The sequence below is a fragment of the Lasioglossum baleicum genome, chromosome 3 (assembly GCF_051020765.1).
Source record: "Lasioglossum baleicum chromosome 3, iyLasBale1, whole genome shotgun sequence".
NCBI lineage: Eukaryota > Metazoa > Arthropoda > Insecta > Hymenoptera > Halictidae > Lasioglossum > Lasioglossum baleicum.
The window spans coordinates 1093248-1107653 of record NC_134931.1 but is presented as its reverse complement, the minus strand read 5'-3'; the positions used below and the strand labels follow the sequence as shown (position 1 = coordinate 1107653).

Sequence of the window (14406 nt, the reverse complement as noted above, 5' to 3'; positions counted from 1 at the left end):
TGCCCCCGATCGGAAACATTCTGCCAGGGGTTGTATAATATACCAATTTCACATATCCATTTTAGAAAATCACAAGGAATGGAAATATTCTAGGTTGGAAGAAGTGTTTAATTTTCCAGTTAAAATAGCTCCGAGTGCAAAGGGTTAAACAAAATAGAAATCGTTCGTAACGATTGTACGAAACACACGTCACATAATATGGTCATAATTCATAAACGTCCTTAAATTCATTTTACTGGTTTAAGTTGCATCTACCCATTTTCGTGATAAATGCATCAAATCCGCAACCTAGTAGTAACAAATTGGCGTGTTTGGTTGATTGAATTCGAGGCTACGAGGCTGCACCGAAAGCCATAGATTATTTCGGAGATTTGTCGAGCGAAGTAGGCATTAGGGGGTGGAGGAGCTCGTTAAGCGACGATCTCGATACAAAGACTATATCTCGTCCGAATAGGTCTAGCAAAGGATTATCGACCCACGGGGAACCCAAAGGGAGCGGGAGATCAGGTGGCGCGGCAGCCCCTCTATCGACGCGTCGAAATCTCCCCGACTAGAATAGAGAGAGGATCCTCCCCGAGCTGCCACTTGTTGCTCGCCGATCAAATAATTGTATCCAGCCACCCCCTGGGTCGTCCCTGGGAGTGGCTTATAGCTCGTGGGTGGCATCCTCGATCTCGCTTCGGTCCCCTAGCCTAATCCCGCAAAACAAAACGACCCTGTATCGCGTGCCGTGAATACTAGCCCCAGACCAACTGTTTATCTAATCGAATTCATCTGTTGATCCACCCTCCGGAGCTTCTGACTTTGTTATTCCCGTCTCCCTCTCCCGGAAACCATCTCACTTCATTCTTCTGTAGTCGTTTAGCCTTCTACGGACACCTAATTCGCAGATAATTCAGCCATGACGCGCGTAATGTTTATCAACAACAGCTCGAAAAATTTTTACAATTTCAATGTTTAATGATCTTCTAGAAACATACATAGTAAGCGAGACGAGACGTGCATAATACTGAACATATACAGTCGGTCACAAAAATATTGGGACGCTCTTAAAAAGACGATAACTTTTTTAATATTGGACCATGTGATTTGAACTTTTTTGGAAAGCAAGAGCAATTATTGGGTTGGCAAGGAAGTAATTTCGATATTTTAAGGTGAAATAGAGCCCCAATCTTTTTATTTAAGCAATGAACTTTAATTAATAAGATATTTTCCCTTTTGTTCGATGATCTTTTGCCAAAAAGAATAAATAAGAAAATATTTTATTGAATAAAGTTCATCGCTTGAATAAAGAAATTCGGTTTTATTTTACTTTAAAATACCGAAATTACTTTCTTGCCAACCCAATAGTTTACTGCAGGATGCGAAAAGGAATTTTTTCAAAAATTGCAATAAACCGGAATTGTAGAAAAAATACTAAAAGTTGCATTTTCAACTTTTTTATGTGGGCCTACATCGAAAGTTTAAAAAGTACATTTTGTTGATGCGGGAAAATATGACAGGCATTGAAAGATGTAGGAATTCTTAGATTTATTGCAGTTGCAGGGCGATAATCGTGAAAAATTGCCATTTTCACCATCTTTAAACGTTGCAACGTCGACCAATTTTGACGAAATTCTCAGGATATGTTTAATTGACACAGATCTACAAAACGTATTTCTTACATTTTCAATATAGGCTCACATAAAAAAGTTGTGAAATGCAACTTTTAGTATTTTTTCTACAATTCCGATCTATTGCAATTTTGTCCCAATATTTTTGTGACCGACTATACGTACTACAAGCTCTGAAAAATCTTGTAAAATGGTTACAAGAAAGAGGAGCCATTTGGGAACTTCTTATAATATCAATTTTTTCAATCAGAAGTATTTAATATGCCTCCAAAAAGATTACTCGTTCTCGATCGAACAGCCCGGTTAGGGGTTGCCGGCCATAGCTCAGCGTCAGCTCGAGATTAAACAGCAATTCGTCCCGAGCTTGACTCGAATACCGAAGAAGCCCTGCGAATCTCAGGAGGCTTGTCGCGTTACATAACTCTCCCGCGTTCTTGACATTTGTTTCGTCGACAGAGACGCCCACAAGAATTAATATCCAAGGCAGAAGCTCCATGTTCCGCGTCCGCGTGTCACCGTTAGGATGTTTCCGGGATGCCGCGTGGAGATCAGGAGATCACCAGCTTCGGAGGATAGACAAAACACGATCAGCAACCCGGGGCGTGGTTCGCGAATGAATGATCCTCGAAACGCGCTAACATCTCACGCGACATTCGCGTGAACATTCAACGAATCACTTGAAGCCTGGTCGAAAGAAATTACAATACCTGAATTGTATTGTAACGAATAGACTGCGGATCTTTATGCAAGATAAAGAAGTTCTGCATTGATTCTGGCCAGCAGGAGTAATGTAAAAATTTATTTCATCCCTTAATGATTTTTGTTGCATTAAAAACAACGTTACAACACTCTTAAATTTTTCTAGTCTTGTTACTGTCTTATATCTCACTAATTTCTTCATAAACGCATAAAGATCCGCAGTCTAGTAATGAACAATAAAGTGTTAGAAATATTCAACTGAATAAACTTCAAACGCTTTATTAGTCCTCATTGCCATCAAATAAATCGCAGAGCAGTGTCCGCGTCAGCTGTGTAAAACCAAGCAGAACGGAACGGTCTGGGCAGAACAGTATCGCCATCAAATAAATAGCGGTGCAAAGGACTACCGTGGTTAATTTTCGAACGTCATGCGTGTTCGTTCGAGCTCTCGGGAGCCCGTTTGCGAGCTGGGTGGGCCGCGCTGGGTCTCTCAGGAGTTCGCGACCTATATACGTTGGCCGCCCGCGCGACAATAAACTCCCCGAATAATATCGCGGCCTATAAAACTGGTGCCTCCATTACGAGCCTCTTGATAGATTTTACGAGCCGGTTTGATTTGCCAGGTCTGAGAGTCTCGAAAAGGGTAGCTCGAATCCCGGCCGCCTCTCTAGCATGCGGATCGTTAACCCTTGCTTTATTGTCGCGAGGCGCGGGCTCGAGGCGACAAATGCTGGCCCGAGATAATGTAGGGGAAATGGATGACCGCGGGACCTTAACCTGTCCCGTAGCAAGACGGTCCTATGATTCATTCGTTAGCGGGCCGCAAGATCTTTACGACAGTCAGTTTTCCCTGTTGCTCCTGTGCGACAGTTGTGGTAGGACAGATTCCACAATTGTCAGTAGACGCTGGAATCCTCGTTCTTCTTAGGTGTAGGTCAGACAGTTGCCGGAAACAACCTAAGGTTCAATTGCGGTTTTTTAAAGATTTTTCTAGTGGAGTTTCTTAATAACCCAGTATCATCATACATCAATGAATGGTCTTCTCAAACTGTTCTAATTTTTGAGTACCATTGCGCAAGTTTGAGAGGAGGGTCGGAAAGAAGGCAGTTTTCAGTGGAAGGTCTCGAAATAAATAAGTTGCGAGAGGGAAGAAAGGGTCGCGCGCGATTTTCGGTGCATTTTTAAACACGGCCGCGAAAGAGGCGGCGAAGAAGGCGGCAATAAAGAGGGACTTGAAGAGAAAAGGGGACACAAGTGACTGGGAGACAGCGCAACCCCTCGTTCCATCTCGCGACTCCCTTGACAGTTAACTCCGCTAAGACGGATCGTAAATTACGCCAATATTTCCGCGAAATCCTAACAAGATTATAAAGCAGATTGTAGCACTGTTCGCGGTGCGTCGGTTGCCGCCTTCATGCGACCCCCCTTTCTTCTCTCTCTCTCTCTTTTTCTTCTCTTCGTTTCGTTTCTTTCCAATCCTCGAAGGGCTGCCAACCAACGGCCAAGAGAGAGAATGGTCGGACTGTGCGAAAGGGGTACGCAGAAAGAGGGGGCTCTCTCCGAGAGACCTATTTATAATGCGTTTGCGTCTTTGCAGGGGCCCCAGCCGGTGGAGGCAGTAAATGTCGCGTGTATTTCATATGAAACTCCACCCCCTCCCGGCTGTTCCTTGCAATGCCAATCTCGGTGTTTCGCTCGTCTGATAATACCCAGCGCTAACAAAGTTAACCCGCATGGAGGAGAGACTCTCTCTCTCTCTCTTGTTCTCTCTCCCTGTCTTTCACATCGCCATCTTTGCTGCAGTACCTTCTTCGTTGTTCTTCCGGTGCAACGCAGCGTTTCGCGATCTTCGACGCTCCTCGGTGCTTCTTCGGATCCGTAAAAACGCATCGACCTCTCGATCTTGATGAAAATCTACGAAATTGCACCCGTTCTTGTGCCGGCTGAGTCATCTGGCACTTTGAACGGAAATATCCCCGCTGTTCTCAATGCTAGGAGAAAATGTCTGAACAACTACGGGCTTGCTCCTGAGATGCAAGATAAATTGCAAGGTACAGAACACTTGTCTTTAGATAAAACAATATATTTCCAGTGTTAAAGACTGATCTTGAAGCTACATGTATGTAAGAAATGGAGGGGATAGCTGTATTATAATCCTTACGAAAAATCCTCTTCCTGCCAAGGCGTGAACCACGGTTGTCTGTCCGGTTAATTGGAAAATCGCCGAATTCGCTCATGGAATTCCAGCAAAATTGCTTATTAGCTTAATTGAATTCTCCCTGGAACGCAGAAGATGGCCGTCGAAGAGGCGACCCTTGCACCCTGAGGTGTTACGGGGTCCTTCAACCTTCGACATCGATTCGAAGTAGAGACGGCGCGTTAAAATTCCTTGGACGTTGAAGAAGAAAGCGAAAGATGGACGACAGTGTCAGGGTTAAACGTACCACGTATAGAAACTTGAAGGACCCGTGCGAAAACCCAGGCTCGGACCACTGGTTTCAATTTTTCTAGATAGAGAACAGAATATATGACTGCTTCGTCAACCATAATTTTCCGAGCTTAAGCAGAAAGAGCAAACAGGAGGTGAAATAATAGGGTCGGAGATATAATGGCGAGGCAGTTTCTCATCGAGAATTAGGCTAGTGGGGGACGATCGGAGTCGAAAACGAGCGGTCTCCGATGCTCGCAACGTCCGTGAGAGGGGGTAATTGGTATACGAAACAAAATGTTGCATTTTATGGGTTATTGCGAAAGTATATTGGCGGGCAGGGATCGGCGCGGCGGGCCGGGGGAGTGCCCGATCTAATAACGATCGACTATGTCGGAGGCCTTTATTAACCGGACGCGACGCAGGAACTCTCCGAGAGCCGACGTGGCCTGGCTTTAAAAGCCTTTCGGACAACCGCGAAACGACTTTTCCCAGAATCTCTCGCGTGACGACCCTGGACGATCTATCGAACAAGCCAAAGGAATGTACTCGTGCGTCTCTCGATGTTTTATTAACCATTTCACTACAATGACCGAGATATTTCGTTTCCACAATGTCGAAGAAACGATGCTATGGACGAGATATCTCGTCACACCATGCTTTCGTCGTACAAGATATTTCAAAATTGTATGTCGCGACCATTGTAGCGTGATTCTGCGCCTCTAGATAGATGGAGATCTGTTGCAAAAATGAACTGCAAAATTGGTCAGAATTGTTTTTTGTTGTAACAAAAGTCTCAAAGGAACTATTGGTCTGAATTCAACCGTTCGCTTGAAAACGATTTTAAAGATCCGCCAACTATTTTATTCCATACGTCTGAAAGTTAAAATGGTATAAACGTGGAGGGGATGATTCTACACGGGAAAATAAATAAAATAAAATAAATAAATCCGTCAAGTTCGCGTGCCTAGCGTTCTTAAGAAGTAGAATGAGTCGGCCATGAACAGACGCGTCAGACGAGTCCTATTCAAAAGCACGCGTGCTCGCCGAATTTCCAACTCAAATTTCTCGGAAAGCAGGAGACAAATGAAAAATATTTGTTCTATATTTTCTCGTGTAGAATCATTCCCTCCACGTTTATACCATCTTGGGACATCCTGTAGTCATATGAAATAAAATAATTTACGAAATTTTAAAGTCGTTTTCTGAGTTACTTTCAATAACAAATAGACTGCGGATGTTTATTCAGTTTCCAATTTTTATAGACAAATTGTTAGAAAGTGGAATGAAATAATTGTACTGAAAGGGTTAAGAGGATCAGCTCAACTCCTTACACTGAAGCATCCAGCTTTCCAGCAACTCGACCGACAGATCATCATTCTAATAAAATTATTCCAAATGACTATTCCGATGTTCTAAATCGTAATTTCTGTGGCCGGTACCGTTCGACGGCCATCTGGACACCGTACTTCCGGCAAAAATGTCGTAGGACATCGTGTTCGAGGGCCGTGGCGAGGTTAATAGGGTTGAGCGGGTCCGTCGATTCGTTTCGAGTATCGGCGCCACTGAAATTATGTACAACTACAGTACATAACGCCTGCACGCCAGTCGAATGGCTACTTTGGCCGTTCGAGGCGAGCAATGGCCACCATCGAGCCTTCTCCACGGCTCGAATACACCGCGGCGGTGGCGGTGGTGGCGGCGGTGGCCAATATAAAAATAACTGCTGATTGGACGCCCTACCAAGAAAAGTCGTAATCGCATCCTGAAATGCCTCGCTTCTCTCCCTTCTCTTCTCCACTCCCCCCCCCCCATTTCTTTCTCCTTATCTTTGCATCTTTCTCTCCGTGTCTGCCTTCTACCCGCGGATCTCTGCTCGGCCACCGAACAATCGGTCGCGCCATCTCCATTAAGGATCATTTTACTCCTTCGCGATGGTTTTTAGAGATCCTGGCACCAGATCCGAGATGACTGGCCAACGGGATTCCGTTTTTCGCGGTTCGTGCCGTAGCTAATTGCTTGGTTGCCGAGTTTCTTCGACTTGAGAGCTTCCGTGGCTGTTCAGCTGAAAGGTTAGGAAGGGTCTATCGAAGTCTTTTCAACTCTCTCAAGTCTCTCGATCTGATTCTTAACGCGTTTCACGTGCCCATTTCACGTGATCCATTTGTAGCGGAGCGATCGGGCAAGTAGCGTTTACTCTCAATAAAATAGCGAGCTGTCTTTTGTGCTCTCGGAAGGTTTCATAAACGAGGAACACAGAGGGGGGAAAACGCATAAAACGCTGTTCGGTCGATTCGACAGCGAAGGGGGTTCTCGAGGCATAGCGAGGATGGGAGGTAGGGAAGAATCATCCGCCATTTTGCGAGCGCAGCTTTTATCGCCGCGCCCTATATAGGAGCATTATGCCTGGGTTGCCGGGTTGCGCGTATATCAACAATAATTGCAGGGCCAATAATAAAGCCGGAGGGGCCACGCTCGATAGCCCGAAATTGCTGGTTCCCCTACCTCGGCCTGCAACGTTTTATTGCCTCCACTCTCGAGAGAGGCAGGAATGGCGGCAGTCCCCTTCGTCCTTCTCGATGGCGGATAAACGATCCTGCGATACGATGCCACCGGTAGTGATGGCCAGTCGCCTAGCCTCGACGTTTCGTGCAATTCTCTTGCTACATTGTCCCGGAACACGCTCTTCCTCCATAAAAGTGTTACCGTCCCGGCTTAGAATCCTTCGGCTGACTTAGCCAAAGCTTTTTTAGCTTTTTCTTGCATCGGACGTCGTTCAGTAAGAATGTATATCATGTTTATGTCCTCACTCGACGAATCCTATCGTTCCAGAATTTATAATTTTGCAATTTTCTCTGAACAAATGTTCAACGTACAATCCACAGTCAAGAGGGAATGAACTAACAAGATTAAATTTGGCATACAAATTAACAAAACTGCAGCAAACGAACACGAACGTAGAGTAATGCAGTTTTACTTGAAAATGGCGATAGCGACGGATAGAAAGCGTTTCGAGGCCATCGCTAGCCATCGGTAGTTCTCCAGCAGCATGATCTCCGATGTTCAGCCTCGTTCGCCTAGTTACCTGCTCTCGCTATTATTATTGCAGATATTGCTGCCGTTTCCACCGCTTCTTCTCGTCGTTACTCCTCCATTGCTGTTGTTGTCGGTGTTGTCGTGGTCGTTGTTGCCGATCGTATGCTGCTGTTAGAGCAGCCGGGGAGCAGCAGCGTTCGGTACGCGAGGAATCGTTCGCGAGCTCGTAAACAGCGGCAAAGGAGAGCTCGCACGCGCGATAGTCACGAGTATTGCCCTTGTTAACGCCCCGTTAACTCGAACCTCTGGACAAACTCGTAAAATTTACCGGCTTCGAGCCGGCAACGCAACCGCACGCCGCACCGCGCCGCAATGTTGTTGCGCTCGCTCGTTGCCGTTGGATTTTCGCGTGACTTTAAATCCACTGGGAATTATGTGCTTAACGCAAACGCCCGTTTAGGGTGCAGGATATGCGGGAACATCGGACGTTACTCCTCCGTTTCCTAAACGGAATCGCCGCACCACAGTCCTCCTGACTGCGGCTGTTACTTTCTTTCGAAGGTCGAAGATTTTGAAGCTTCGAAGCCTCGCATTTCGGAGCTTCGATTTCAGAAACTTCGACGGTGATGAGAATCAAAGTTTCAAAGCTACGATATTCGAATAACATTAAACAGCATGTTTTCAATTCGGCGATTTAAAAAAATCGCGATCACTCTGACGCGTGATGGAACGGCTAACAATGGCGTTATCGAGCCCGTCCATGTTTCTCACGCGAGGCTCCACTAAAACCGGCGACCGCTCCGAGGCTCTGAATCTCGTTTCACGGGGCCGTATGAAAATTCCAGATGCACGTCCGATTATTTTCGACCTCGGGCCCGTCTTTACGAGGACAACGTGTGAAATTACGGTAACGCGAATGCTCGTAAAGCGGACGTTTACGCACACGCAGCAGAACCGCGAGATAGCCCCGCGCGTTGTTGTTGCGTCCGCTACTCCTGTTAACACCCCGTTAACGCGAATCCCGAACGGCCTCGTAAAATTCGACGACGCCGTGCCGAGCTACATATGTCCGGTCGCCACGCCGATGAAATCCGAAGGAGTTATTGGAATCGGTTGCCGGACACCCCCGCAACACATTCCTCCTCCCGATCGTAAAGCCGAGATTTCCTGTCATCCCTTGACCTTCGCGCAAACCCTTATGATCCTCGTTATTCGGGACTTTCTGGGCGTGACCTTCTGCCTCTGGTTTGTCCACTGCAGCCTCACTTAGCAACACCGCGCAGTGGGAAGTTTGTGTAAACATCAAAGAATTTTTTAGATTACTTTTGAAATATTGCAGAATAATGGTACGAAAGTTTTTTAACTTCGGAATCCGTGTTAAGCTCGCAGAATTGCAAGAAAATTATGGTTTATCCGATACCATGTACGGATAGAATTTTTTCTATATCATTTTTTCGTTGAAATGATTTGATAACGCACTAGATTGAAGGTATAATTGTAGTCTCATACATGTACGAAATACATGTACGTTGATAATGCTAAAAGTGTATGAATTTACAATCTAAATTATCAATAGGAACTGTGAATCTGTTAATTCTTTTGGGCTAGAAAAATTGTTACCGGAACAAAGGTTGAATTTTTGGGGATGAAGGTTGGGGATGAAGAAATAAATAAAGCGAGTTCGAATAGACTGTGGACGATGGTTCTAGGAGGCTTTAATTTCGTCGACCAGTGAGATCATCAGCTGGATCGATCCCACCCCTGGGAGCTCCAACTCCAACCCCTCCGCAACTCGAACGGCGCTCGCTTCCTTTGTTCTATTTGTTGTACGGGCGCGTACGATACGGGGCAAGGAGGATCGTAAAAGCCGCGGCGCTCGCGTGATCGTTACGAATTCGTTATTGCTCTTGTTAACGCCCCTCGCTGGAAGCCTTGGACAAACCTCGTAAAATTTCAGCGGCGAGGCCCGCGTAAAGCATCGTCGAAAACGCGGCCGAACCGATCACGTGACGGATAAGGAGACCGAAGCCCCAGTCTTCGGGAACCGGCCTCTTTAACCGTTCCTGGTTCCTCTTTTTTCCCCCCCGAGTTTTATTTCCCCAGACACTATACTACTCGGGACGCGTTGGCGGCAATTTCGAGACGCCGGTGATAAGGCGATCGCGATTTATAATTTACTGCAATTCACAAACGGTCGCACCTTGATCCTACACCACCGAATTATCTTGACACCGATCGCAGTCCACTCTACGACCCCTAAAAAACCAGGACCAATCATGATGGTGCCTTAAACTACCCCTTCGTACCTGATTACATGGTTCGGCAGGGAGACAATAGCACAGTGGGCAGCGTTCGTGCTGATTTTCAGTATGATAAAGCAAGCTGACTGCCATTTCGTGTGTGAATTATCAATGAATTTTCGAGGACACTTCTGACGGTTTTCGCATCATTCTTCGGATATTGGAAGTCAGTTTAGGACGGTGTGTTATAACGGGAAGGTGTAGACGCTATTTGTCTATCGTTAAAGACAATACTTTCTGTACCTATATACTCCCCCTCCATAATGCAAGATTAAATATGTATATACATACAGTTATAGGAGCAAAACTGATCACACACACTTTAAATCAGAATAACTTTTTTATGAAAGGACCTAACGACTTCAATGTCTCTGTAGAGGCTAGAAGAATTAGTTTGGTAAATGACGTCTAGACAATATATTGAAAAAATGCATTTGGTCGGAAACGTGAAAAACAATAGTAAAAATTGATTTTTACGACTTTTTTAGCTGGGCCAATAACGAAAATTTAAAAGATGTGTTTGGTCAACTCATATAAGTTATATACGCTCCGAAAATTTCATTGAAGTTGGTTAATTGGTTTACGAGTTATAAACTATCAAAGTTGGTAAAAAGGCCGAAAATCTTGAAAAATTGCCATTTTTACCACTTTTGATCATTTATAACTCGTAAACCAATTAACCAATTTCAATGAAATTTTCAAAAAGTATATACCAAACACATCTTTTAAATTTTCCTTATTGTCCCAGCTGAAAAAGTCGTAAAAATAAATTTTTACTATTGCCTTTCATAATTCCGACCAGATGCATTTTTTCAACATATTTTTTAGACGTCATTTACTAAACTAATTCTTCTAGCCTTACAGAGAAATTCAAGTCGTTTGGTCCAGTCATGAAAAAAGTTATTCTGATTTAAAGTGTGTACGAGCAGTTTTGCTCTTAACTGTATACTGTTTGAATAAATGTTGGAAAAAAGCTCTAATCGAGAATATAGGAAAAATCGCCTGCATCCAAGTTTGAATAAGGGTCCGGTGACTTATGGACGGGAGTGTACATTATAAATCTAAAGTTCTATGAGTTTAGTGTATAAGGAATCGTACAATTTGGCTAACGGAAAGGTGTTTTTGTGTTCGCAGGGACACCGATCAATCGGCTGCCGATCATGGCGAAATCGGTGCTGGATCTGTACGAGCTGTACAACCTGGTGATCGCTCGAGGCGGGCTGGTCGACGTAATTAACAAGAAGCTCTGGCAGGAAATCATCAAAGGTCTCCACCTGCCATCGAGCATCACTTCCGCCGCGTTCACTCTGCGCACCCAGTAAGTAGATCGTGAACTTTCTCATCCGGGACCCTATACCGAATAGGCCCGTGCCTGACTCTGGCCGAGACGCTGCTGATTCGCATACAATGAAAGCTCATCTGAGCATGAAATCTGCGACCGATGACTAATAAGGAGAACCCGACCCTTCATGCTCCCGCGACTTCCGATGGAGCTGCCCTTCCTTCCATTTCTCCTCGCCCTTCTTCCATCCTCTATTTTCATTACTTGTTACTCATAATTAGACAGCGGACTTTATGCATTTATGACAAAAATGAGAAGGTGTCGTTTAAACAATAAAACATTAGAAAAATTTAATAATACTGTTATATTATTTTCAACCTATTAAACGTACTAACGAAGAAAATAAATTTCTACCTCGCTTCAGTTTGTTGCAATTCAGGTACAAATTTTTATTTTGCATAAAGGTCCACTGTCTGCTTATAATTCACTGTAGAGGAAACGAAAATTATTAAGAAGGCGTTAAAATCGTTCTAATGCATTTCTAGAAATACCAGGTGTATTTTATATTTCCAAGGTTTCTTCCGATCATTGAGAAAATATTGTACATTATGGTAGACCTCCATTCTATTAAATTTCTAGTTGTTTATTATTTAATAAGCATTCACATTCGTGCGTGTTGCTCGGTTTACAGTCAGCGACGTACTGTCTTCTGTTTGTTAAGGATGCAGCAGACATCACTAAATCCACATATACGTATATGCAATTACAAGGTTACGAGAATACAAAATGACGCTTCAACATTGCAATGAGGAGTTCAGAAGCGGTCAATTGTGATTCCTAAAAGTGAAATCTAGATGCGTCCGGTGCCCAAAATGCATATTTTTACGTTACAGAGGAATAATTTGTAATATTCGACAGCACCTCGAGGTTTCGAAATTTTGCACTAGCAGCACCACTGTCTCTTTCCTAAACTGCACGTTACAAATGTTCCAATAGAATACGGCTGATAATGCAGGTCGTACGTTATATCGTTATACCGTTATTAGAGTAATTTATAATATTCGGCAGATATTGCCTGTCCAACACCACTGGTATTGGCCTGGCACGAGGCAACCGAAGTATGCAAGATGTCAGACGATAGCCGCTTCGCGTACCAGTGTTTTTGTTCAATAAATTTAGTGTTTGCATGGACGACGGACACTGTATTATCGATGGACAATATAATATCGACCTGAATTATCAGCCGTATTCTATTATAACATTTGTAACGTGCAGTTTAGGAAAGTGACAGTGGTGCTACTAGTGCAAAATTTCGAAACCTCGAGGTGCTGTATTATTTTCCGAAACATTTTTCATGTTTAAATAATTAATTAATCAACTAAAAATGCGCACCACCGCCTTTGTACATGTCCTGGCTATGTCGATGTAGAGCGATTTTTTCTATTCGAACGATAAATCTCTCAATATTTACGAAAATCTGTCAGTGGCGGCCATCTTGTGATATCATGCTTGCTTCGGATGCCTCGTGACAGGCGGTGTGTCTGCCGAATATTACAAATTATTCCTCTGTAACGTAAAAATATGCATTTTGGGCACCGGACGCATCTAGATTTCACTTTTAGGATTCACAATTGACCGCTTCTGAACTCCTCATTGCAATGTTGAAGCGTCATTTTGTATTCTCGTAAACCTTGTAATTGCATACACGTATATGCGGATTTAGCGATGTGTGCGTGTGTCCGCACACTCTTGCACGGCCGCCCCGGCAGTCTTAAATGCCTTGTTATAACAGCACAGATTATAAACTATTACAATAGTGATTCTGTAGTGATTCTTCAAAGTAGGAGTAAATACGGAATTTTAAAAAATGTTCAAATTCCCCTAAATGGTCGAAATGTACCACACTGCGCGGCGTCGGGAGTTCAGGACGGGATCAAAACGCAACAATCGAGTTGGCAGGGGACATCAAAGCGGGCCGGACGTCTTCCGGACAGCCGTTGTTTGGAGAACGCTATCATCATTACCAGTAGCGAGCATGCTGCTCAACCAGGATTGTTTGTGTGCTTAAGATGGCGGCTTGTATCGGGAGCGGCGGCGTGTTCTCCGCGGAACAAAAATATACGGAGCGGCCGCGGCACAAAAGGGAGACCGGCACACAATATTAGCGTTCCGTGACCGTGCTTACACTCTCTCTCTCTCTCTCCCTCTCTCTTTCTCATTCTCATTCTCCTTCTCCCGCTGGCCTGCGAACACTCGGGAACCGTGGAAAGGCCGGCTCGTGCCGTTTTAACCCCATTCGTCACCTGACAGAGGAAGCCGCCGATGCCTTTCCGCGCCTCGTCCACCCGCGTGTCCGAAGCCGATCGAACCGGGTGTCAAAACAAAGTGTCCAGTGGCTATGGGAGGCCGATGGGGATTCGGCGAAACATAGCCGACGGCTTCCCACACGCCGGAAGTACCCTGAAAAATACGAGACAATTTCTTGGAATCAAAATCACATGGCTAAAATTAGCGAATGCTTCCGGGTGCAGACTGCAAGCCCCGTTTCCTGCTTGTTCTTTGTAGAAGCGAGAAATAAAAGCGATTCTAGCAAATTTTCTACCATTTGGGACATTTTATTGCATGCTTTTGCTTTGCTATATCTAGCTACAATCTTGCAGCTAGACAAATCCGCAGACTAGTTACCTAACGTGAAAGTATTTGAACACGACACTGCCGATCAGTAATCCCGTCGAAAAATTAGTTATCTACTGGCAACGCACACTAAAACATGAAAAAGTGGACGTGCCGCGACAGTTTAAAAATGCATGCTTTTTATCCGCGTGAATCGCACGGACACAGCCGCGAGCTTATCGACGAGCTTGACAAGAACAGGCTTGTCGGACAAGAGCAGAACAGTTAATATGAATTTGACGGCCGATTAGTCTAGTCGTGGCTATTTCCGTGGAGCGATTCGCGACGCGTCTACGGGGCAGGATGAAATTAATTGACGGCCACAGAGAGAGAGGGAGAGATTTGTCTCTCGGCGAAGGGACCGTTTCGCGAGAG

At 44.7% G+C, this 14406-nt stretch overlaps 1 protein-coding gene across 2 annotated transcripts in view; it reads left to right on the top strand.

Moving 5' to 3' along the window:
• Positions 1-14406, top strand: part of Retn (retained) — a 180763-nt gene that overhangs the window by 148082 nt on the left and 18275 nt on the right. For both annotated transcript variants that reach the window (XM_076420118.1, XM_076420119.1), the window contains exon 5: positions 11211-11394. In XM_076420118.1, coding sequence (XP_076276233.1) covers positions 11211-11394 — 184 coding nt within the window. The remainder of the gene's footprint in view (positions 1-11210; positions 11395-14406) is intronic.